The sequence below is a fragment of the Orbicella franksi genome, chromosome 2 (genome assembly GCF_964199315.1).
Source record: "Orbicella franksi chromosome 2, jaOrbFran1.1, whole genome shotgun sequence".
NCBI lineage: Eukaryota > Metazoa > Cnidaria > Anthozoa > Scleractinia > Merulinidae > Orbicella > Orbicella franksi.
The window spans coordinates 15894005-15919890 of NC_138146.1; the positions used below are offsets into that span (position 1 = coordinate 15894005).

Below are 25886 nucleotides of genomic sequence, written 5' to 3' on the forward strand. Positions count from 1 at the left end.
AAGTTCGGTTGTGATATCTTCTTTGTTGCAAGTGACTTAACAATAATGCGAGTGGCCTGGTTCGTAGTAAACCATACCCTTTAATATAGTGACTCGTTAACATACAATTAATAAGATATCAAGACCATATAGCTCAGTCAAGACATACAGCAACTGTTTTGCAATGATCATGATCTCTCCGTATTTCACATTTAGTATGTTCTTGAATACACACATTACTTACAATACTAACATTACTTTAATACTAAAATTAATAATTGCTGACAATGCTAAGACTACTTACAGTGCTATCATCACTTACTAATTGACAATACCACACATAACAAATAATACGGTAACATTTCTTACGATGGTAACTCTACTTACAATACTATCATTACTTACTAATTAACAATATCATACATTACTTACAATACCCTAACATACTAACAATAATACTAACATTATTTTGCGATTCTAACATTTCTAGCTATTAATATGTCAATATCCATTTTGTATGGTGAAGTTGTAATCAATCTACAATTTTGTAGAATGAAAGGCCAGTAAAAGGCCCAGGGAGAGAAAATTTTACTTCTTTCGGAATTTAAGGACATGACATGTATTCCAAAACCCAATCTTAAACGATTAAACGATCAAATCAAATCAAGTAAAATACTCTTTTAGACACAGAATTCATAAAGCTAGCACTTATTTACAATGAGAGGGAAGTCTTCAACCTATTTATCAGAATTAAACGATCAAATCAAATCCAATCAAATACTTTTTTTACCCACAGAATTTCATAAAACTAGCTCTTATTTACGATGAGGCTGTTCCTCTAAAGTTTATCTGTGCAACTTAAAATTATCACAAATTAAAATAGTAAAGCCAGTTACAAGTCTAAAGGTAATCAGTAAAAATTAAAAATGCAACAGGTTATTATACGTAATATATTACTAAAATCTACACGTGGTGGGCCAATAATTGGTAAAAAAAAATGATAACCTAAGTGAGCTAGAGCTTTTTGTTGCAGCACTAAGATTGTTGTGCAGTTTAATAGCTGAATAACTGAAAGACCTGTAGCCAGACTTTGAAGATGTTGTGCTCAAAATACTAGACACTTGATTACCCGTCTCGAGTGTTTTTGTTAATCATGGCCTGAACGTTTGTAAGGTAATTAAGGAGCATCCTGTCTCTCAGTTCTCAGCCGTTATAAGGCCAACAGCGGTCGTTGAAGTCGTTTATCGATATACCTGCGAAGATAATGCCCACTATTGACAATATGGATGTGATAGCCAGGACGATCGTCGTTATTAGATAATGTCCTTCCTCGAACGCACAGCAATAATAAAACGTATAGCAAACGAACATGATGAACGGAGACATCGAGAAGACATCAAACGCTTGAACCAGGGTCTTGGCATTTTCTTTCAACGCACAGTTGCCAAAGAAGAACTTTGCAATCGTTGACTGAGGGAAAGCTTCAAGCCAAACTTTCGCGAAACTAAACCAAAGATTAGTAGGGATACGAGATTCGTCCAGGCTGTTATCATCTGCGCGATAGAGATAGATTCTCCAGCAGTAAAGTCCTATACGTTGGATGGAGAGAAGTAATCCAATGATAAAGAAAACAAAAAGGGCTGTGTGAACACTGTCTTGAGGATCATTAGATATATTTCCGTCCTTATAGCTGGTAAAGACCAACACGTCGACAAGCTTGTCGATTGCTTCGTAGAATATCAGACAGCAATGTACCAGTACACAACAATAATTGTTATCACAGGGATCCATTACAGAGAGTTTCTTCGTTCTTCATATCAACAGAAGACGTCGTTCCGATGGAGGAATTGTCATGTGACACCGTTTAGGAGCGGCCTGAATATCATGTTGCGGCTCTTTCACGACTGAGGAATTATGATTTCATATTTATCCTATCTTAAAGATTGAACATTTCGATAAAAGAGCAATTGCAATTGGCTATGCCAACGAGTTGTCATGTTTTCAAAGATCTTAGTTAAAAAAATATTGGTAGGTCATTCCCAACTACAAAGGGCAGACTAGCATAGTAAACATTACAAATTTCCTAGAAATTGATGGCTTACATGGAGTTTCTACCTTGCAATATACGAACAGAACACCCCGTTGCTTCTTCTCGATTGAGGAATTGTCATGTGACACAGTTTAGTAGTGGTATTAATATCATTGTAACCGGCATCAACAACCAAAAATTGGCAATCGTTATTAATTGCAAAGAGTGACCAAGAGTAGCAAACGTAATTGCAATTTCTCCGAAACTGCATTCAGTGAAATTCAATTCCGGGTAACATTCCAGACGCGACTTGAAGCTCGAAACGTTGTTTTGATTAGAAAGTGGGTCTTTTAGGCTAAGCCGCCGCCATCAGTAAAAGAAATGGCTACTGCCTTATTTCCCTGTGTTTTTTTTTTCTTTGAACTGATATGGAGAATGACGCTTCCGATCCCAGAATTAAAAGAGCTAGGTAAAGAAAGATGTTGGCGAGACATTGACAACTGCCGAAGATTAACCTTGCATAACAATTATCCCAATTTCTGAGAAATCGAACTTAAGTATATAGAGCAAGGTGTTCCTGGAAAGAGATATAACAACCGCGAAATTTATGCCCCACGTGCATTAACCGTCCGCTAAATTTTCTTTCCTCAGCGATAAACAGTGAATTTCGGCCATTCCCCAAGTGTTTTTGTAAATTTGACTCGATGTAGGTCAAGATATAGCATCATTTTTAACTGTCAAATAGTGACCTAGAGTAGTAAACATAATTACAGTTTTCTAGAAGCTGGACTCCAACTGAAAATCAATCCCGGATAGTAGAGACCTTTAGATTGGATTACGAGTTCAAGATTGAGTACAAGTACGCTTTTCGAATTTCAAATCAGTGACGTTTCCAGAGCCCTTGCTCTTCATGTTGGTTTTAGGTAGAGAGGGTACATGTAGCTCATGGCATGAGATGGGTATGTGACGTGATAATGTGAAGCCTGCAAATTGGAATTAAAAAGTCATACTCGTACTCGATCTCGTTCTCGTACTCAAATCTTAAGTCCCCTAGTATTTCAAGCTCACAGACATGTAACGTTGTTTTAATCAGAGACTAGGGTCTTTTAGGCTAATGTAAGGCATCAGTTAAAGGTATCGCATTACTAATGCTACTAACATTACTTACAAATTAACAATACCACATATCGCTTACAATACCGTAACATACTTACAATTATACTTACATTACTGTGCGATGCTTACATGAATAAATATCAACATATTAATACTAATTTGGTATGGTGAAATAATAATCAATTTCGAATGAAAAGCCAGCAAATGACACGGGGAAAGATACTTTTACTTATTTCAGATTTCAAGGACATGGCTCGTATTCCAAAAACCAATCCTACTAAACTCTTAGTTTTTGGTGTTATTTTCGAGAGGGGAGACCTAAACCTAATTATGGGAATTTTACGATCAAATCAAACCAAATCAAATACTTAATTAGGAAAGAACTCATAAAGGTAACACTTATTTACAATGAGGCTGTTCATCTAAAATTAATCTATACAAATAAAGATAGCACAAATTAAAATGGTAATACCAGTTACGAACAAGTCCAAAGTTAATCTATAAAAAATGAAAATAGTAATTTATTACAAACAGGTTATAATCCATAATATATCGCTGAAATCTACACGCGTCGGACCAATAATTGGTAGAAAATGACATTAGAGAGCTAGAGCTTCTCGAAGAAGGACTCAGATTGTTGTACTGTTTAGCTGCTGAATAAGTAAATGAACTGTAGCCAGACTTTGAAAATGTGCTCAAAATGCTAGACACTTGAATACCCCTTTCGACATGGCCTGAACGGTTAATGAGGTAAACAAGGAGTATGCTTTCACTCAGTTCTCAGTAGTTATCAGGCCGACAGCTGTTGTTGAAGTCGGCTATCGATATAGCTGCGACGGGTTCTGCAAAACGTTGTGTTGTTTCTCATAATTAACAATACCACACATTACTTACAATACCATAACATACTAACAATAATACTAACATTACTTTGCGATACTAACATTTCTAGATATTAATATGTCAATATCAATTTTGTATGGTAAGTAGTAATCAATATACAATATTGGAGAATGAAAAGCCAGCAAAAGACCCGGGGAGAGATAATTTTACTTATTTTAGAATTCAAGAACATGACACGTATTCCAAAACCCAATCTTTAGTATTCGTTTTGAGTGCTATTTTCGAGAGGAAAGTCCTAAACCTAATTATCGGAGTTATACGATCAAATCAAATCAAATACTCTTTTAGACACAGAATTCATAAAGCTAGCACTTATTTACAGTGAGAGGGAAGTCCTAAACCTAATTATCAGAATTAAACGATCAAATCAAATCCAATCAAGTATTTTTTTACACACAGAATTCATAAAACTAGCACTTGTTTACGATGAGGCTCTTCGTCTAAAGTTAAACTGTGCAACTTAAGAATATCACAGATTAAAATAGTAAAGCCAGTTACAAGTCTAAAGGTAATCAGTAAAAATTAAAAATGTAACAGGTTATAATACGTAATATATTACTAAAATCTACACGTGTTGGGCCAATAATTGGTAAAAAAAAAATGATAACCTAAGTGAGCTAGAGCTTTTTGTAGCAGCACTAAGATTGTTGTACAGTTTAATAGCTGAATAAGTGACAGACCTGTAGCCAGACTTTGAAGATGTTGTGCTCAAAATGCTAGACACTTGAATACCCGTCTCGAGTGTTTTTGTTAATCATGGCCTGAACGTTTGTAAGGTAATTAAGGAGCATCCTCAGTCTCTCAGTTCTCAGCCGTAATAAAGCCAACAGCGGTCGTTGAAGTCGTTTATCGACATACCTGCGAAGGTGATGCCCACTATTGACAATATGAATGTGATAGCCAGGACGCACGTCGTTGCTCGATTGGATCCTTCCTCAAGCGCACAGCAATAATAAAACGTATAGCAAACGAACATGATGGACGGAAAGATCGACAAGACATCAAACGCTTGAACCAGGACCTTGATATTATCCTTTAATGCACAGTTACCGAAGTAAAACTTTGCAATCGTAGACTGAGGGAAGGCTTCAAGCCACACTTTCGCCAGACTCATCCAAAGATTAATGGCGGTGTGAGTTTCATCTTTGCTGTCATCTCCTGTGCGATACAAATGAATTCTCCATAGGTAAAGTCCTACCGTGCAATGGTGACGTGCAATCCAATGACAAAGAAAACCATAAGGGCGGTGTGAACACTGCCTTTGGGATCATAAGATATATTTCCGTCTTCATAGTTATTCGCGACGAACAAGTCCACAAGCTTGTCGGCGATTTCGTGTAATATCAGACAGCCATGTACCAGGATACAGTTATCATTGTAATTGCAGGGATCCATTGCATGTACATTGAGTTTCTTCTCTGTTGTATGAACAGAACACGTCGTTCCTACTTCTTGATTAAGGAATTGTCATGTGACACTGCTTAGGAGCGGCCTGAATACCATTTTGCTGCTCCTTCACAATTGACGAATTATGATTTCAAATTGATCATATCTGAATATCATTTCGATAAAAGAGCAAATGTGATTGTCTATGTCTTCAAACGAGTTTTCACATGTTTTCAAAGAGCTTAGTTAAAAGAATATTGGCAGGGCATTCTCGCGTATTGCGTAACTGAAATACCTAATTGTATAACACAATAAGAATACCAAATACAGAACGTGCAGAAAACAAATATCTGTTAAACTACGTACCGCAGATATTTTGATACAAATTGAGGTGCCATCGTTTGCATAGGCGAGGACCTCATTCCATAATATGGCGGCCAAAATTCAGTTGGTTAACCGAACGCAGAGTATGCATAGTTATATGCGTAGAAACGTGGATACGTTGAATATGCAGTATCCTCCCTGGTGGCAAAATATATCGACAATAATTACACAACAAAGGATCGAAGTCTGTCTTGGTAAAGTTGTAAATAATACTGAGAAAGAAAAATACAATGCTTTCTCTAATTTTACGTGACGGATTGTTCGGGGTAACCTGAAAACACTGACCCCGGTCCGCGGACCCCCACAACGGACCGGGTCCGCGGACTACCCTACGGACCGGTCCATGGACTACCCCTACAGACCCCCCCCTACTGACCACCCTAGCTTCCCCGTACGCGTCTTTCGTATACTTTATGGCCACAGCAAAGGAAATGGCAATGTGTAATGATATAAATTGCACCCGAGCCTGAATCCAGGTCTGCCCATTTGCACAATGTAACGTTCGAAATTTCGCCGTCACGAGTAATCTATTAGACAACCCGTAACTGAAATATTTATTTATTATTTTTATTATATTTTGGGGGGTGGTCCGTAGAGGGGGTCCGTAGGGGGAGTCCGTGGACCGGTCCATAGGTAGTCCGCGGATTCGGTCCGTAGTGGGGGTCCGCGGACCGGAGGTCAGTGTTTTCGGGTTACCCGATTGTTCGCCGTAAGAAGTTCGATCCAATCTTTCCCTGTTATCTGCCGTGATTGAAACGCTTTGTCGACAATCGTTAACAATCTACTCACCGCGGGAAGAGAAATATTTACGCCGCCACAAGCGGATATATCTGTCATCTTGACCTTGGTTACCAACTGTAACCATACCTGATCACAGGGTAATTACAACTTTTACCTCGGTTAAATTTCTTTTGTCTTTTGCGGCATTTACCAAAGTATCAGTTGGCGTTTACAAACGGAAAATGTTTACCTAGGTAAATAAAGTTTGGTACCTCGGTAAACCGTTTAAGTCTAAACACAGCATAACTGGACAATTCTTGCACTAGAGTAAGTATCAATTTCTACATGTCGGAACTCTGGAGTAATAACTTTTCGTGTCAATTGCAAAACTCAATGTTTCTGTTACTTTACGGCCGCCAGAGCTCAATAAATTTTTTTCCGGATAACGCGCGAATGAAAAACTGCAGAAGTCTAATCTCTTGGCGAAGTTGTTTATCCATCAATCGTCTATCAAATCCCAGATTCTTGACTTAATTTATTAAATGGTTACGATTTTTAGTTTTGATCGCGTGAATTAGGAGCAGTAATGACAGTATCAAGTTTGCACAAAAGATGATAAAGAAATGGCGTTCTACACGGTCAACACTGAATCGAAAATCGTCGAGTTGCAGAGAGTCTTTGGACAAATATCTATCTTTGTATATGTATAGCTGTAATACATCATCAAGTGTGTAAAAGAATGCGAGCCACGTAGGTCATTGTGCTACTCTGTGTAGTGACATTGAAACAAATCCTCTTCATAGTATTGGTCCTACTCTAACAATCATTAGGCACCATATGTTCAAGGTGATATTATGTACTGTGGTGAAGATGCTGGAAAACAATGTGTTGCTACGAGTTTGAGCGCTTTGATTTATAATAAGATAAAGGGAATACATAGCTGTAATGACCTGGTACAAAATATGGAAATGGTAATCAATTATTGTATTCAACACTGTCACAATGTTCAAGGCAGGTGTATTCAATACAAACAGAATTATCGTCAATGATTGGAGATCGCTATTTCTGAGAAAAATAATTTACCAGCTTAATTACAGTGAAAGCTGCACCGGTCATCTACATCGTGATTCGATAATTGAGGGATATCAGTACATTATGTCTAAAGACGGGGCTTTTGAATCACTCTTGTCGCAAAACTATTTTTTAGTTATTCTGACAATAGAGTGTATTGGTGTCTATCTATCATACTGATATTGGGAGTTATAAGATATTTGATTCTCATGCAGGAGACGAATATGGTAGAAGCCAACCCTCGGGTGCATGTTTACTATTAGAAGTGTCATCCATTGCGAGCTTATTACAGTGTTTCCAGGCTATTATAAACACTCACTCGGTGACAATATTATTATGAACTCAGAGAAGTGCAGACTGTAGTACATATGAAATAACCGCAGTGAACGGGGTGAGAGAAGAACACAGTGACCCCAATCTCCTCAAACACAAGTGACGTCACAACTCAAATCAACTTCACTACGATTATCGTAGCTTTCACTTTCATCTATCGGTCAGTTAAAATAAGCAATGTTTTCGTGATGATTACGGTTTAATGATATTTTTTTGAGACATGCATCTGTACATGCTATTTTTAGAATCGCTGCGCACCGCAAATGATCGACACTTGTAGCTCGTAGCACGTCTAGCTACAGCCCGACTTACGATCTTAAATCGTCTTGTTTACAATGAGGCTGTTCATCTAAAATTAATCTATGCAAATAAAAATGGCACAAATTAAAATAGTAATACCAGTTACAAACAGGTCCAAAGTTAATCTATAAAAAATGAAAATAGTAATTTATTACAAACAGGTTATAATGCATAATATATCACTGAAACCTACACGCGTCGGACCAATAATTGGTAGAAAATGACATTGGAGAGCTAGACCTTCTTGAAGAAGGACTCAGATAGTTGTACTGTTTAGCAGCTGAATAAATAAAAGACCTGTAGCCAGACTTTGAAAATGTTTTGCTCAAAATGCTAGACACTTGAATACCCCTTTCGACAAGGCGTGAACGGTTAATGAGGTAAACAAGGAGCGTGATTTCACTCAGTTCTCAATAGTTATCTGGCCGACAGCTGTTGTTGAAGTCGGCTATCGATATAGCTGCGAAGATAATGCCCACTATTGAAAATATGAATGTGAAAGCCAGAATGACCAGTGTTGCTAGATTAGGTCCTCTCTCAAGCGCACAGCAATAATAAAACATATGGCAAGCGAACATGACGAACGGAAAGATCGAGAAGACATCAAACACTAGAACCAGGGCCTTGATATTATCCTTTAACGCGCAGTTACCGAAGTAAAACTTTGCAATCGTTGACTGAGGGAGGGCTTCAAGCCAAACTTTCGCCAGACTCATCCAAAGATTAATGGCGGCGTGAGTTTCGTCTTCGCTGTCATCTCCTTTGCAATAGAAATGAATTCTCCATAGGTAAAGTCCTCCACGTAAAATGGTGATGATTAATCCAATGATAAAGAAACCCATCAGGGCTGTGTAAACATTGTATTGAGGATCATTAGATATATTTCCGTCTTCATAGTTAGTCACGACGAAAAAGTCCACAAACTTGTCGGCAATTTCGTGTAATATCAGATAGCCGTGTACCAGGATACAGTTATGATTGTAATTTTCCATTGCATGTACATTGAGTTTCTTCGCTGCTCATACGAACAGAAGACGTCGTTCCTACTTCTCGATAGAGGAATTGTCACTTGACATTGTGTAGGAGTGGCCTGAATATCATTTCGATAAAAGAGCAATTGCAATTGGCTATGCCAACGAGTTGTCATGTTTTCAAAGATCTTAGTTAAAAAAATGTTGGCAGGTCATTCCCAACTACAAAGGGCAGACTAGCATAGTAAACATTACAAATTTCCTAGAAATTGATGGCTTACATGGAGTTTCTACCTTGCAATATACGAACAGAACACCCCGTTGCTTCTTCTCGATTGAGGAATTGTCATGTGACACAGTTTAGTAGTGGTATTAATATCATTGTAACCGGCATCAGCAACCAAATATTGGCAATCGTTACTAATTGCAAAGATTGATCAAGAGTAGCAAACGTAATTACAGTTTCTCAGAAACTGCACTCAAAGTGAAATTCAATTCCGGGTAACATTCCAGAAGCGACTTGAAGCTCGAAACGTTGTTTTGATGACAAAGTAGGGTCTTTTAGGCTAAACCGCCGCCATCAGTTAAAGAAATGGCTACTGCCTTATTTCCCTGTGCTGTATATTTGAACTAAAATGAGGCATGACATTTCCCGGAATTGAAAGAGCTAGGTAAAGAAAGATGTGGGCGACGCATTGACAAGCACCGAAGATATACCTTGCATAATAATCGTCATAGTGTCTGAGAAATCGGGCTTAAGTATATACAACAAAGTTTACCTGCAAGAAATACAGCAACCGAAAAATGTATGTACCACGCGCGTTAAACGTCCTTTAAATTTGCTCTCCTCAATGTTAAACAGTGAATTTCAGCCATTCCCAAAGTATTTTTGAAATTTGACAAGATGCATGTCAAGATATAGCATCATTTTTTAACTGTCAAATAGTGACCTACAGTAGTAAACATAACTACAGTTTCCTAGAAACTGGACTCAAACTGAAAATCAATTCCGGGTAATATTTCCAGACGGGACTTCAAGCTCACCGACATGTGACGTTGTTTTAGTGAGAAAGTAAGGTCTTTGAGGGACTTTTAGCCTAAGCCATCGATTAAAGATATCGCTACTGCCTTATTTCTCTTCGCCAGAAACGGTTTTTTTTTCTTTGAACCGAAATGGTGCATTGAATGAGCTCGGGTAAAGAATTGAATGAGCTCGGGTAAAGAAATATGTTGGGGTCGCATTGACAACTGTCGAAGATTGACCTTGCATAATAATTATCACAGTTTCTGAGAAATCGCGATCTTGAGTATACAGAAATACAACAACCAAAAGCACTCTATCCTGCATGCTGGTGCAGTTCCTGAATCCGTTAAATTTTCTTTTCTCAGTGATAAACACAGGGGCGGATCGAGAGGTAGGGTAGGGGACTGCGCCCGTTCCCCCCCCCCCCCCCCCCCCTTTGAGATGAAGCCTTTTTCTTCGTATTCGCTTTCGCTTTTAAAATTTGTTTACCTCACTAGTTTTCGGTATAGTGTTTTTGAAATTTGATTCGATGTAGGGCACGATGGAGTAATCCCTTTTTTTCTATGTGGCTGTATTTGTGGAACACTGACTCTCGTTTTATAGCATTACTAGCACCATTAATCCGGTGTAAACAACAAAAGCAAACTGTATATTGAAAATTTAATTGATTGTCTTCTCTACTGTCCTCATCAGTCAATATAATTCAGTATCAATGATACAACATCCAACAGTTATGCCAGCTATTGTTAGAAGTAAACGATTAAAGTAGAAATGCATAGGTTGTTTTGCTAGAAAGAGATGAAAAAACTACAAGAACACACACACTTTATTACCAAAGTATAAAACTGTTAGTTATAAAAAATAATTAAAACAGAAAATTAGGTAGATTCACCCAGAATAGCTAATCGAGCTGAGTGAAATTAAATAGTATTTATGTAAAGAAGTTGGTTGGCAGTAAAGCTTAAGGGATGGGGGCAGTAAGGAGACAAAATAAGGAGAAAAGAAGAAAAAAAAAAAACAGTAAGTAAGTGGAATAAATGAGTAAATCACGAAATACCTAGGAATAAAGTAATTAGTATTAAATAAGTCACTTGTAAGTTCCAGATGAAAACTCATGAATGTTGGTAATATGATTGTAAGATGTTAAGTTTAACTTTGTTTTTGAAAATTTTAAGGGGATGGTGTATGTGATTTCCTATGATCCCTCGAATATATTACAACTTTATCAACATAAATGTATATTGTCATGAAGATGAAAATTGGGATTAAAAGCTGCGGTGTGAAACGGAACAGAAAAATTTACGAATAAATTAATGACATAAAAAAAAACGTTCGCTGATCTCCAGCCTTGATGTAAGCAATTACAACAGAAAATCACGCATGACAGTGGCAGCTGTTTATAGTTATCCCGCCTTATTCCATAAGGGTGTCCACAGTGCTGCTCTTACGGACTTCGTGTGTTGCCGTTTTCTCTGCTTTGTCCCAACTGTTATTTGCCATTGTTTCATTTCTTCCTTGGTTGACCTTCTGCAGGTATTTAAGGCTTTCCCACCCTCCTTTGCCGTGTGGACTCCATCCCAAGGTCTGCTCGGTAGTATCAGTGTGACCTAACCAAACGTTCATAGTTATACTTTTAGTTTTCCAGTTATTTATTTAGCTAACACCGGTCGTTGAAGTCGTTTATGGATATACATGCGAAGACAAAACCAACCACTGAGAATATGAATGCGATAATCATGATCACCACCGTTATTCCATTAGTTTCTTCATAAGCACAGTAGTAGTAAATAGAATGGCAAACGAACATGATGAACGGAAATATCGAGAAGACATCAAAGGCTTGAACCAGGGTCTTAATGTTACCCGTTTGTGCACAGTTACCAAAGTAAAACTGTGCAATTGTCGTCTGAGGGAAAGCTTCAAACAGGGCTTTAGAGAAGCTTGTCCAAAGATTAATGGCGTCGCGAGTCTCGTCTTGGTCATCATCGTCTTCTGGGGACAGCTTGATTCTTCTTAAGTACAGTATCATACGTAGGCTTGTGATGAGAAATCCAGTGGCAAGGAACGTGACGAGGGCTTAATAAACACTGTCTTGAGGATTATTAGATATCCTTCCTTCTTTGTACCTTATTGTGATGACCAAGTCGACAGCCTTGTCGGCGATTTCACATAATATCAAACAGCCATATGCCACTGCATAGACAAGTGTGGAGTCCATTCTGTTCGATTTTTCTACCAAGCAATATACGGACCCAAGAGAATCTTGACGGACCAGAATACTATGCTGCTCCTGCTTCTTCTCGACGGAGGAATTTGGATTTCAAATACAGTAATTTATACAGGCGTGGTCTGGATTACGTTTCCAAATAAGTTTTTAAAAGAGCAAACGGGATTGGCTTGATTTTTAAGTGGCCTGTCGTACTTTGAGCTCTTTGGATTTAAGATGTTGGCAGGTCGATTGCAACTACCAAAACAGACCTAGACTTAATAAACATTACTCGACAGTTTACAAGAAATTCCCTTTGAATTGAAATTCAATTTGGATCAACGTTTTCAGACGAGACCTGAAGTCACCAGTGGCGGATCTAGGGGAGCCCCCCCCCCCCCCCCCTATTTTGGGTAAAAAGAAAAAATCGCAGAAGGAAGAAAAGCCGGTAGGGCTAGCAAAACAAAACCGCCCCCCGCCTTAGCTCAAGGTCTGGATCCGATCCGCCACTGGACACATACTAATTTGTGTAGCCTTAATTAGGAACAAATTTCCTTATAGTTAAATCGCGAGTTAAGATTAATTGCTAGCACTTTGCAGATTTCCCTTTGCGACAAACGTTATTTTTCCTTTAAACAACAACTGATCAGTCCAAAATGGACCTAAGTATCAACGTAACAAAATAAGGAACTCAGCACCACGTGATAACGCAGGAAGATTTTCCCGTAAAATAGACAAAGGAGCAATCTAGAAAAGTAAGCCAAAACGCTCCCTGCGTGTTCTTGGTTACTAATGTTTTTGGAATTTCACTCGATGGGCTTCAAAACTAGTTAGGACTATGGTGGCGTTACCACCCCGTTTTCTACAACCAATCAAAATCCAGCTTTTGTGGAACAGTAAACCGCTTTTATATTACTACTAGCATCATAATCTGGTATTACCTATCACAACGACAAGCTCGAGAAAATCCACGGTGCAGCATTTACATTCAATTTTTGTTTATTTTAGGTATGCAGACATGCGCATGATTATTGGATTGAAGATCAGTCAGATGTGGCATTTGTTAGGTAACCACATCCGAAAGCGGTTTGTTATTCTCACACGCATTTATAATTCATCAAGTTTTAAACTAAGGAAATCATGACCGTGATGGTGTTTTGATATCTGTTTTTAATTAACACAGATCTTTACGATTTTGTTTTTCCGTTGTCTCCTTAGTTTTAGATTGAATTGAGAAGATATATCAAACACTTAAGACAGTATATGACCACATTTCCAAACACCTCAAAGTTCGTCAAAAATTAAATTAAATTAAATTAACCTTTATTTACCTTCGGCAATGTTTATAGCACAAGTTCTAGTGGGGCCGAGCAAACAACTGAACAAAATTCAAATTTAACATAACATTGTTGAGAATCCCAACTGGCCGGAGGCAAACCAGTTGGCTATTTACAAGCGGGGCCGAGGATTTGAACTCGGGGCTACCGATAAACAAATTCAGGTAGTGGTCAGGGTGGGACTCGAACCCGGGACCGCTGGATTGCGAGTCCGACACGCTTACCACTCGGCCACGCTGCCTCCTGTCATATTATCAACTCCCTTCTCGACGTTTGGAAATGTGTTCAAACACGGTCTTTCGTGTTTGATGTAATACATCAAACACGAGAGACAGTGTTTCAACGGGTTATCCAAAATTCGAGGTGTATGGATAGCCGATGAAGCACTGTCTCTAGTGTTTGATATATCTTCTCAATCGAAACAAATATTACGGAATAAACGGAGAAGTAAAATCGTCAAAAACTATGCGAATTAAGACCAAGTATCCAAACCTCCTTCAAGGTTGTGATTTTCTTTGTTTTAACTTGATGAATTGTTAATGAGTTTGAGAAATATTATAAAAAACACTGACGGTGAGGGGTGGGGTATAGTATCAACATCACTTCGGTGACACGTGTGCACGTAACGCGTGGGGGTTAGCGTACAGTGTTCGTAAACATGTCTGGCCATCTTTTGAATGGCATCTTTCTGAACTGAGGATTAAATTTTGCAAGAGCAAACAAACATGCCGGTTAATCAGCATGAGGCAATCTCATGCCATACGAAAGCTGTGAAAACTGAAGCACTTTTTACTAAAACTTGTATCAAAGTTTAGATTTTACAACGGGGGAAACAGATACGATAACGAAAGAGTTAGCAAGTGCGTAAGTTAATCGTTGTTTATATCCTTCCTGTAGGTGATCACAAAATAGATTTCATTCCCAACTTAGTTGGACCTTTTCTGGAGATGACGTTGATTCCGCACAGCGGTAAGCTTTGAACTTCATTAAACTCTCAGTGGGGAGGAGTGGGAAGAACAAGAAATTTTTTTGTGAAATGCTTGAAAGTCACAAATTAAAGCGTTTACTCCTGTTGCATCAGTCTCTATTACCACTTCGTGTAAGCGGGACAAACCGTACCTTCCCCAGTTTTGCTGTAAATGAGACTAAGTCAGTGTCGGTAAGTGCATAAAAGAACTTCCCCCTTGGCTAACAATAATATTTTGGCAATAAGTTGGCTCTTGTGGTCGTGGTGCTGTTGTTGGGGGATATAAATACCGTTTTCGGAAACTTTTTATCGAGGTGTCCGTCTTTAATATCGTGTATTTTCACATCAGAGAGCTAGAGCTGTTATTAACATATCCTTGGTATTGAAACAGAGCTTCGTCGAGCTACAATACCCATTTTCTTTGACATGATCCAGTGCGAGTATGCCAGCAAAGGGAATTTTATATCGGTAAGTGTGAGTTAAAAAGGGTTATTTTGACGGTTTTTTTTTAGTTTGTGGTGAGTTTTGCTACACGTTATCCACGGGTAACGATGTTTTGTTTACGTTGTCTTCAATTTTCTAACACTTCTATCGTCTTGTACGACTGAAAGTGGCCACATCGGGCCAGTAACCTCAAAGTGAACTTGGTAAATAAACTACTGTCCCACATTTACCTTGGACACTGGTAATGCAGTTATTGTGTGTAGTGAAGTGTGTAGCCTGTCTCAGTTTGCATGTTTTGTTAATTATACATACCTCTTACTAACCGAGTTCGAGGTCCGTACTGTCAGTTACGTTGGGTTCCCCGTGCGGGACATCCAGGAGTTCGGAGCCCCGTGCCGACCATCGACAATTTTGGGAGGCGAGGTGGCCTCATGGTTAGTGCGCTCGTCTCCGGATCGAGCGGTCCGGGTTCGAGCCCTGGCCGGGGACATTGTGTTGTGTTCTTGGGCAGGACACTTTACTCTCACAGTGCCTCTCTCCACCCAGGTGTATAAATGGGTACCGGCGATCTTAATGCTGGGGGTAACCCTGCGATGGACTAGCATCCCATCCAGGGAGGAGTAGAAATACTCCTAGTCGCTTCATGCTACAGAAACCGGGATAAGCTCCGGCCTGGGACTTGGCTCGCATGCAGACTTTACCTTTACCTACTGTCAGTTACGGACCGAGCCATAAATCGAAGGGGAAAATACGAGGATCCGTAACTTACAGTACGGACCGAGAAGACGAGGTTAGTAAGGTATTTAATTTATTATATCTCTACTGTGTCCCTAACGGGTTCGGAAACGATTTGTATTCACGCGGACTCGGAAAGGCTTCAAATTTCTGACGCACCTCGAAAGAAAAGGAGTCAGTTTGAAACTGTTTTTAAGTCGTTAGCACGCTTTATTACATAATTTAGAGTAGAAGAAAGTTTTAAACTTTCACTTGCTATAAAAGTTAAGAACACTTAGCGATAAATCACGAAACAGTTTGGCTTCAAAACCAACTTTAAATTTTAGCGGGCCGTACAGGAGAATACGGCCCGCTAAATTGACCAATCACAGCGCGCGTACTGAGAGATACAATAATGGATTTTATTTCCCCAACAGTTTGAAAGTGAAATGATCAGCAAACTGGATGTGCTTGTTGAGGGTGGGAAAGGAGACACACAGTACAAGGAACTGTTTTATGAGATGTAAGTTTCCCTATTGTGTAGATGATATATGCAGTCTCTTATTGTTCGCACATGACTAGTAGGCCATTTCTGACTTACCCTGTGCCTCAAAACGAATCCTCGTACAAAAGCCTTCATATTAAAATGAGTTTGATTTGATTTGATTTGTGTTGTGTTTTCATACTCTTTTTGGTTTCCTAACGTTTCTACCACCTTTGACACAGTGCTAGACCAGTTTTCAGAAGTTGTCACACTATTACATATGATAGGTTTTTTCTAGTTTAGCTTAGTTTGTTATTGATTGTAAAGCCACACGTATGTTGTGACTGATTTCTTAATAAAGACTTCTACTACTACTACTAGACTTCTACTAATTCGTTTTGCTGTCTCTAGAACACTTGTCTGGAACATGTATCAAGACAGTTTCTCAATCATTTTTTCCCCACTTTAGCTTGTCCGAGCTCTTCAACCCACTTCCGCCACAGCAGAAAGAGGATGGTATCAGGTTTGTTGGCCTGGTTACCAAACTCATGGAGAGACTGCTGGACTACAGAACCGTCGTACTGGGAGATGACAACATTGACAATCGAATGAGTTGCACTGTTAATGTCCTGGTAAGCTGCTCAGACAGCTGAATACAGTGTTATTTTCGGTTTTTCTGAACAACCTTCAGCTGCGGCTTAGTTTTCACAGCATACTCTGTGGGTTTATAACGTTAGGCCAATGTTTAGGTAGGAGTTTACGTCAGAAAAGCTCCTCTGGTCTTCTATGACCAGTCAAAACGGCAAGCTTTGGTTTCTGAACAGTGAGGCAACTTGCTAAAGGGGTTACGTTAGTAGGGAAACCCCTTGTCGGTGGAGAATGACTAAAAGGAAACAGAAAGAAAAAAAAATGTGACTCACGACATTTCTTATTAAAACTTTCCTTTATCATTCTGAAAAGGGATCTTGACTCTTATCTCAACTTTCTTTACTGCATTCCGCCATACAGTCTTCACTGTGAATTTGTGAGTTTCTCTCTTTGTCGTCTTGCTAATGTGTTGTTGTGTAAGCCCAGCTGTTATAGACCAAAAAAGCACTGAATAGTTCAGTTTGATGACAAAAGTGTGAAACTTTGCCAAATCATTGATGACCTCAAGACAAACATTTCCTGATATAGGGCCAATCCAAATTAACTTCTGGAGACGAGAACTGCGCATGTCCGAAGTTAGCCAACATGGAAACGAGACTGAAAATAAAAGTCCTACTTAAACTATCTTGTTTGGAGTGATATGTGACCAATGATTATCAACATGTACCACTGAATCATTCATTCACGGTTCTTTTGATTGATCACGAGGGTTGCTAAAGCTTTAGACCTGTGACAGTGTTAAAATATACTTTACTTTGTCGAAATACTCTGTTTTATTGCTACGTGTTTAGTGTAACCTCAAACGCAATTATCAACAGCTGTTTTATTTGTTTCTGATTGCAGAACTTCTACAAAGAGACATATAAGAAAGAAGAAATGTACGATCGGTGAGTTAAAAAGCTGTTCTGTTGTCTATAGTTCTATCTTGTCATGGGTCGTTTGCTTATTATGTCTTCAATGAAAAAGCATAAAGGTTAGTTACTGTCCCAAGATTTCGAAAAGGAAAGTCCCGTTTTACCTTCAGCTTTTTTCTCTTCCATTGGACTTGATTGCTCTGTTTACATTTATACCTATATATCGTATCTCTATGGTCCTCTATGTCTACCAGTCTTAACTTTATTGCCATTATCGATGCTCACTTGCAATTAGACGTTACAGAGAGCGTACACTCAATCACTCACTGGGCGTATGCCTCGTACTTTCATTTTGTTCGTTGAGAAGGTTTAACGTCTCAGTGATCGGTGTACATCAGAACCGCATAATAAATATGTGATATTTCTTTTACTTTCTCCAGGTACGTGTACAAGTTGTGTGATCTTCACCTCAGTGTTGAGAACTACACTGAAGCCGCCTTCACGCTTCTTAGAAGAGCAGATGACCTCGAGGTAAGACTGAAATGATTAAAATTCACATAGCTCCTACCCTGGGTACCAGTGGCTTTTCCTGGCTATCGATGGTTAAATACAACATAGGAAAAGAAACTGAAGGCTAGTCAGTTGCTCATTCATATTCCGTGCCAAATCTGGACAAGATGATGGACGTAAAACCTGGGATCTGGGAGTGTTGTAGTATGTTGTGCACTTTCTCAGGCGGTGGTCTTGTTCTGACCCTCTCCCTGTTACACAACACCGGGAAGCACACGAGACCGCCTTCAAATGGCTTTATTACCCTAATGTGAAAATACTTGAAAATTTCTTTCAATTTTACACAACTGGGAACATAATCTAACGTGCATGGATATAGGTATTTTACTTGTTCTTTTTTGTTCCAGTGGACTGATGATCCAGTTTTTTCGAGTCAAGGGAAGTATCGCGCGACAACTCAGCGCCAGCTGAAAGAAATGCTCTACAACAACATTATTGACTACTTTGACAAAGGAAAGGTAAAAAAAAAAAACTATGGCTTTTATTCTGATCAATATTTTTATACGACAAGCATTTCAGCGTAGACTTTCATATCATAACAAACAGGGAAACAGAAGGCAATTGTGTCAGAATGATTGAAAACTTACCGCTGGATTTTTTCAGCCCATTACCCTGTCAGCCTCAATATCGTAAAAGCCAGATTTTAACCCACCCCTTCCCCCACCTACAAACTGCCCCACACCTGTTTTAGACTAATCTGCTTACCAACAAAACCAAATCTGTACAATCATTCCTTAATAGTGGTCTTGTTAAATCATGTTGCTTGTTGTATCGACAGTGCTGGGAGTACGCCATTAAACTATGCAAAGGTCTTGCCGTGCAGTATGAGGAGCAGACATTTGATTTCATTCAGCTCAGTCAGATTTTGGTAAGATACACTAGCCTTATACCATGCTCTGATTTACGTGTTGTGTTACCAGTGCTTTACATGAAAGTGAACCATGAACCTCGTGGGTGACTGCAAACTCTCGCTAATTAGAATAAAGATGGAAATGCAACGTGTGTCCTTTCCATTGGATTCCTGTTTCGCGTCTAGTTGTGAATTTCTGTTTGAAAACTTCTCGCTCAATTTCTCATTGACAAACAGCTCATTAGCAAATCCTGGCAACGTCCAGCCTGGGATTTCTATTGCACTGCTTTCCCCACCCTCCCCGTCACGTGTTAAAAGGTTCACCCCCGAATAAGTTTCCTGACAGCCTCATTCTCCTTCATCCCCCTCCCCAGAGGATGACTAACGTGGGCAATCGATAATTTACCTTTGTGTTTCTTGCTATCGTGTTGCACACAGATCAAGCAAGCCAAATTCTATGACAACATCATCAAGGTTGTCCGCGGAGATCCTGAGTACTTCAAGGTTGCCTTTTATGGACTTGGCTTCCCGACATTCCTCAGGGTAAGTGTTTGAATGACCCTCTGCAAAAGTGTGGTACAGTGAAACCCCGAATTCTCAAGAACCTGTCAGGCTACGATTTACATAACAACCTGCTTTAGCCTAAAATTTTAAACTGTTTGTTATTTTATAGAATAGGCCCTTTGCACGATCCGGTCACATGGTACAAAATCACACATGCTGGTGAGCAAGTTGCACAGTGGGACTTCCAAAACAATGCAACTCGTACCAGTACACCTGGGCCTGCCTTTGTTTTGGAAGTCCCACTGCGCAACTTGCTCACCAGCATGTGTGATTTTGTGCCACATGACCGGATCGTGCAAAGGGCCTATTCAAAATATTTTAGTTCTGTTTCATTGATGTTTCATCGGTACAAAAGTACTGAGAGGAATAAGATAACTTAAAATAGTATTGTGAAGTATATATGAAATAATTCATGTTTGAACTGCGGTTGTAGATGAAAGTGACGAATCATCATCGCAGTAAATTTTCCAGTTCAAGCAACTGGAAAGAAGAAGCCTGAAAAAATCAGGGCTTCCCGTTCTTCACTTTCTTAAAATAGTATTCTTTATTCCATCTCTCAGTTACTACGCGCGCTGTGATTGGTTAATTTAGCGGGCCGTACAGTAGAGTACGGCCCGCTAAATTAACCAACTTCAAGATGCTTTTGTTGCCAAAATGTTTCGTGATTTATCACCAGGTGTTCTTAACTTTTATAGCAAGTAAAAGTCTAAAACTTTCTTTTACTTTAAATTGTGTATTAAAACGTGCTAACGACTTAACAACGATTTCAAGTTGACTCGTTTTGCTTTCAACTTGCTTCAGAAACTTGAAGCCGTTCCGCGTGAATAGAAATCGTTCCCGAACCCGTCAGGGACACAGTAGAGATATAATAAATATCTTACTAACCTCGTCTTCTCGGTCCGTACTGTAAGTTACAAATCTTCGTTTTTCCCCGTCGATTTATGGCCCGCGCGCTTCGCGCTTGGGCCATAAATCGAAGGAGAAAAAACTCGGTCCGTAACGGACCTCGAACTCGGTTAGTAAGAGGTATATATCGTTCAGTGTTTAATTACGTGAAATGCGTAGTTGTGGTTTAAACTGAGAGAGCTGAGAGAACCAAGAGCGATGTACCTTTTTTGGGGGGGAGGGGGGGAGGGAGGGGGGTGGGTTGCAAAGTATTTTTTTATCATTAAAAGGTAGTTTACTTGTCAATCTTCTGTCTTCAGAATAAAGTTTTCGTCTATCGTGGCAAGGAGTACGAGAAAATTGGCGATTTTGTTGTTCGTCTTCAAAGTCAATACCCTAGTGCTCAGGTATGGAGGCAAACAAGTCACAGTTTTGTACAGAATATAGTGTCCACCGTTAAAGTCGTCGGCATCGCTTAAACTATTTTATTTGCTGTTAAATCATGTTGCTAGTAAATCGGGAAATCGAGAGTTTAGGGTAGTTCGACTGACTTTTTGGTTGATAGATAGGTTGAGGGACGGACGGACGGACGGACTGACTGACGGACTGACTGATTGTTATTAATATATTCCTTTTTGTGTGTTTTTGCAGCTTCTCAAGCTGAAGGACGTCATTACCAATGAAATCAAGTTTTCTAACCAACAGTGTATCCTCGTGTTGAAAGTGAAGACCATCAAACTAGTTTAAATTCTTCTTTATTGTCTCATATAGTATTGAATATGAGAAATACAAATATTAGCCCACATGGTCAAACTAATGTGACACAAACATCACATATAGTGTAAAAAACCAGTAAATATCGAGGAGCCTGGATTTGTCCGCTCTGAAATAATGTAATGTAATGTAATGTAATATAATTATTATATACAGCTGTTTCGAGAAATGCTGTCTTACTAAAGCGTAAAATCGTACCCGACAATGTCGAGAGGTATTAGTGGTAATAGTGGCTCACCATTTCTTTATTGAAGCGAGGGTGATAACACAGTAACACAGTACGAACACGTATATTTATGCTTTACCCTTGCTTCTAAGGCTCTTGCTAAAACAACGTGAACCTCAACCAAGCAATCATTAACTATTACAAAATATGAAGCTGAAAAGGCCCTTGGAAGTGTCAAATGATAGCGAGTACTAGACGTTTCGAGCTTAGCCCTTCTTTGCTTTAGTGTTTTGACCATCATTGCTCACAATATCAATCGATATTGTGGCTTCCGTTTTACGATTTAATGAAAACAGCTCTGTATAAGCGCCTTGCGTTGCTATGTCTTCGGCAGCAACTTTCTTGTTGTTTGCCGATTTTTTTTATTTTATTTTAACTGAAGCTTTCTATGCACAATGATTTACAATAGAATACATAGCAATTAAAAACATTGCTTACAGAGCATTACATTACAATACCTACTTGCTGTGCACACGACATGACAAACATCACTTACATTGCGTACATTGCTTTATGTTTCAAAAACGTTTACGTATCTAACTAAACTTAAATTTATTACATGGCTAGCTCCGTGAGCGGGCAAGGCGAATCAAATCCTGCGCTGTGATTGGCTACCCGAGCGGGCAAAATGGAGCTATCTTGCCCGCTCGGGACTACCCGCTGTGACCCGCAAGAAAATTTTCCGTGAAAGCCATATAATAAATCCTTTATTGACCAAGCTTGTTCGGTCAAGATGGCTTGATATTGGCGTCGTTCTTTTTTTTGCGAGTTTATGGACCTCGATTCCGTCTCGGTCCATAAACAAACTCGCAAAAAAAGAACTTGGCCAATATCAAGCCATCTTGACCTCACGCTTGGTCAATAACCCACACATACATTTAGCTAGCAATAAAAGGGAACAAAAAAAGAAAAGTACAAGGAAGTAAAATGAGAAAAAAAAAACCACAATGCAAAAACAAAACAAACAAAGACGGGGCAAAGGCAAGAAGTACTTAGGAGATTTGTTGTTTACTGATGTAATTCTTGACGTTATGAAGATCTCCAAATCAACAAAGTGGACCCAGTGCCCGTTGAGAAACGGAAATTTCAGAGAAAGAACATTTTGGAACAAATAACCAAGTGAGCAGTGGCCTCTTCATGTCTGTTTTGTTTTGTTTGTTTGTTTGTTTTTTCTGGAACTCATTGTAAAGGTTTTTTGTGTGGCACTTTCTTGTAGATTCTACGAGGTCAATAACGTGAACCATTTCCAGTTTTCCAGGGGAGTACAGAAAGGAGAGGTTAAGAAGGATAACGAATTTTCGGTGAGCTAGATTATTGTTATTTTTAACTTCGTCGTTGTTGTTGTTGTTACTGTCGATATCGTAGACGTTTGATAGCCAAAATTAAGTGTAATTTGTAAAAAAAATGACTTGAAAGTCTTTTTTTTTTGTAAAATGCAAAATTACCTTTAAATAGGCCATATTCGTATTGTCGGTATTGGACTGGAACAAGCTTGCAATGGAGGCTCATGCAAAGAATGTCATTGAAAAGAATTGATGTCGTTTGCATTTGAAGAGACTTCCGCATAAGCCTCGGTTGCAAGCCAGTTATAGTCCAATACCGAGAATACGAAAATGGTGTATTGAAGGAAACCTAAAAAATAATAGTTGTCTTGAGCAAGGTAATAAAAACACTAAAGAAGTATCAACAAACAGAGAAGAAACAGATGGCCTCACATGTGAAAGCTGAAATGGATTATAATAGGCCATTTCCGAGTTACCTTGTGCCTCTGCTTCAAAACGAGTCTTCGTGCAAAACCTTCCATATGAAAATGAGTTTGATTTGCGTGAAAATGAACCTGTAGGGGAAACATATTTTCATATGAAACGTTTTGCACGAAGACTCGTTCTGACACGGAGCGAAAAGGCAACTCGAAAATGGCCTATTGATTGTCTTTAGAAATTTCAAAACATAGGTCCGCAATAGGTCTGCATATAGTAGCAACATAACACCTCAGTTTCAGTCCTAACAATGAGAAAACAGTGATTAGTATGCTAATTCCCGTTGAGGTGTCAATACAAACTCCACCGTATAAGTGATAAGAATAGAAGAGTTGATCACAGAAGAGGAAAACTACTAAATTCCCCAACTGATGCCATAACGTACGGAGACTGGAAGAAAGAATTTGTATGTTGGCGTTTCATTGCAGACGCTGTGGCTGGAAAGAACAACAATTTACACCAAGTTCACATTTCCAGGCATTTTGTGTTGGTTTGAGGCAACATCCATCGAAACGGTTCGTATAACGGCCTTGCAACATTTTGAGTGCCTATAGCTCAAGTTGTACTCTTGTAACAGTGTATTTAGTTATGATACTGTGTGCTTTTAGATTGTATCATTTTGCTAAACACATTCTTCATTTGGAAAAGGTGGCTTACGAAGTGCATATATTTCAAGTTATCTTTGAATCCCTATTTTGCAAGAGAAGAGATCGCGGCCATGTTGGTGGATTGGCCGCAGATGACGTCTTTGTCATTTGACACCGTGTTGTAGCCCACTGAAGCCAAAAAAAGAGCGATAGCCTGCGACGAGAAAAGTACCCAATTACTTGTGGTACTGTTTGATAAAACAGGGAATGTAACAAGAAAGGTGTTCTTGAAAGAAAAATGTATTTTTGTCTGTCAAAAGAAATTAGTAACATTCGTTAAAAAATGTCATGTAGGTGCGCTTGAATGCATCGGCGAATTTCACCGCTAATATCCATTTTTGCCTAGCCTCTAAATACTAACGCTTTCTCACTAGCAGTTCTGATCATCTATTATTCCTTTTTTTTTTTTTTCCATATTCGCGTATTTTCAGGAGGAGTTAAGCCCTGTACAGAATGCCTTAGAGACCATGGAGTCCACCAATAAACAGCTGCGCTCTCTTATTGGTCGGTACAAGGTGGACCCCAACCTGAACATCAACCCCCTGAGTATGAAGCTGGGTGGAATTATTGACGCTGCTGTCATGGGAGGAGTCAGTAATTTTGAAAAGGTCAGCAATACAATTGGGTTGAAACCATGGTTCGCATAGGCCTTGAAAAGTCCTTGAAAATTTGTCATATCCTTAAGAACGCCGTCTTGTAAATGACATAAATAGGTTTCCTATTTAAAGTCCTTGAAATTGTACCAGACTAGAGAAGTGGGGTTAATTGAGAGGGGTCTTACTAAAGCGTGTACGGTGTCCTTTGAAATTGTCTTAAGCCTGTGTGAACCGTTTTAAATGATCCCCCAAAACGCTAGACACCATTTACATTGACATTGTTGTAAAACAACTTATTCTTAATTTAATTGAACATGTGGAACTGGGCCTTTGGCTTCCTTTGATCAAATTTATTGTATTTCTTTTTGCAGGCATTTCTCACTCCTGAATTTGTCAAACAGAATCCTGATTACGAGCCGTATGTGGAGAAACTCAAAGATTTGATCGTTGATCAGGTAAGACATAGACCTTTGTATAAATGGCGTGTAGATGTGAATAACAATACTTATAGATCCTAAGCCTCACATTCATGTGAAAAATCCTTTGTTTCGAAACATAAGTACGAGGCTTAGGATGTACAAAGTATTGTTATTCAAATTTAGGGGCCGTTTATGCAAAGGGTCCAGGAAGGCACAGCGTGACCGCTAACAAACAGGAATGAGTAAAATGGCATCATTATACCACCCAGCCTCATCATAGCAAGGCAATACCGTGAGCTGGCGTGTGTATATGGGCCAGGGCAGGATAGTTTGACGTGAGCTGATCCTGTAAAAGGTGGCTTGTATTGCGCACGTCGATAATTCACTTAGTACACGCAATCTGGGATACTCACTGAGACATTTCACGACTTAACTATAACTTCAGATGAAAAGCGAACTTGTTGAATGAGTTAGAGTTAGACTGGAAGGGAAATTTTTGCTCGTCATTTTGCAAGGACCTTTCAGTAAGACCTGTTGTAGGACTCGTTAACTGAGGAAGTTTGCTCAAAAAGTGATAGAGTTCCATCCGGATTTAGACTGACTCCAAAGTAACTACACAACTATTTACTATCGGAATCACCAGTGCATCACAAAAACAGCAGTCAGTGAAGAAACACCTCGGTGTTGGTCTCGCACGTGATTGGCGGTAAAAATAGTGTCCTTGT

The 25886-nt window shown here is 39.1% G+C and overlaps 1 protein-coding gene and 1 pseudogene across 1 annotated transcript in view; one reads left to right on the forward strand and one right to left on the reverse strand.

Moving 5' to 3' along the window:
- LOC145478239 (dedicator of cytokinesis protein 1-like) overlaps window positions 1-25886 on the forward strand; it is a 69484-nt gene that overhangs the window by 37995 nt on the left and 5603 nt on the right. Inside the window, exons 38-54 of the mRNA XM_081456184.1 lie at window positions 13431-13489; window positions 14657-14728; window positions 15118-15194; window positions 16322-16407; window positions 16838-17000; window positions 17860-17903; window positions 18311-18401; window positions 18788-18898; window positions 19219-19308; window positions 19729-19833; window positions 21060-21146; window positions 21391-21445; window positions 22777-22858; window positions 22956-23040; window positions 23928-24014; window positions 24578-24754; window positions 25114-25197. Coding sequence (XP_081312310.1) covers window positions 13431-13489; window positions 14657-14728; window positions 15118-15194; window positions 16322-16407; window positions 16838-17000; window positions 17860-17903; window positions 18311-18401; window positions 18788-18898; window positions 19219-19308; window positions 19729-19833; window positions 21060-21146; window positions 21391-21445; window positions 22777-22858; window positions 22956-23040; window positions 23928-24014; window positions 24578-24754; window positions 25114-25197 — 1555 coding nt within the window. The remainder of the gene's footprint in view (window positions 1-13430; window positions 13490-14656; window positions 14729-15117; window positions 15195-16321; window positions 16408-16837; window positions 17001-17859; window positions 17904-18310; window positions 18402-18787; window positions 18899-19218; window positions 19309-19728; window positions 19834-21059; window positions 21147-21390; window positions 21446-22776; window positions 22859-22955; window positions 23041-23927; window positions 24015-24577; window positions 24755-25113; window positions 25198-25886) is intronic.
- Window positions 5-13423, reverse strand: LOC145478240 (uncharacterized; annotated as a pseudogene).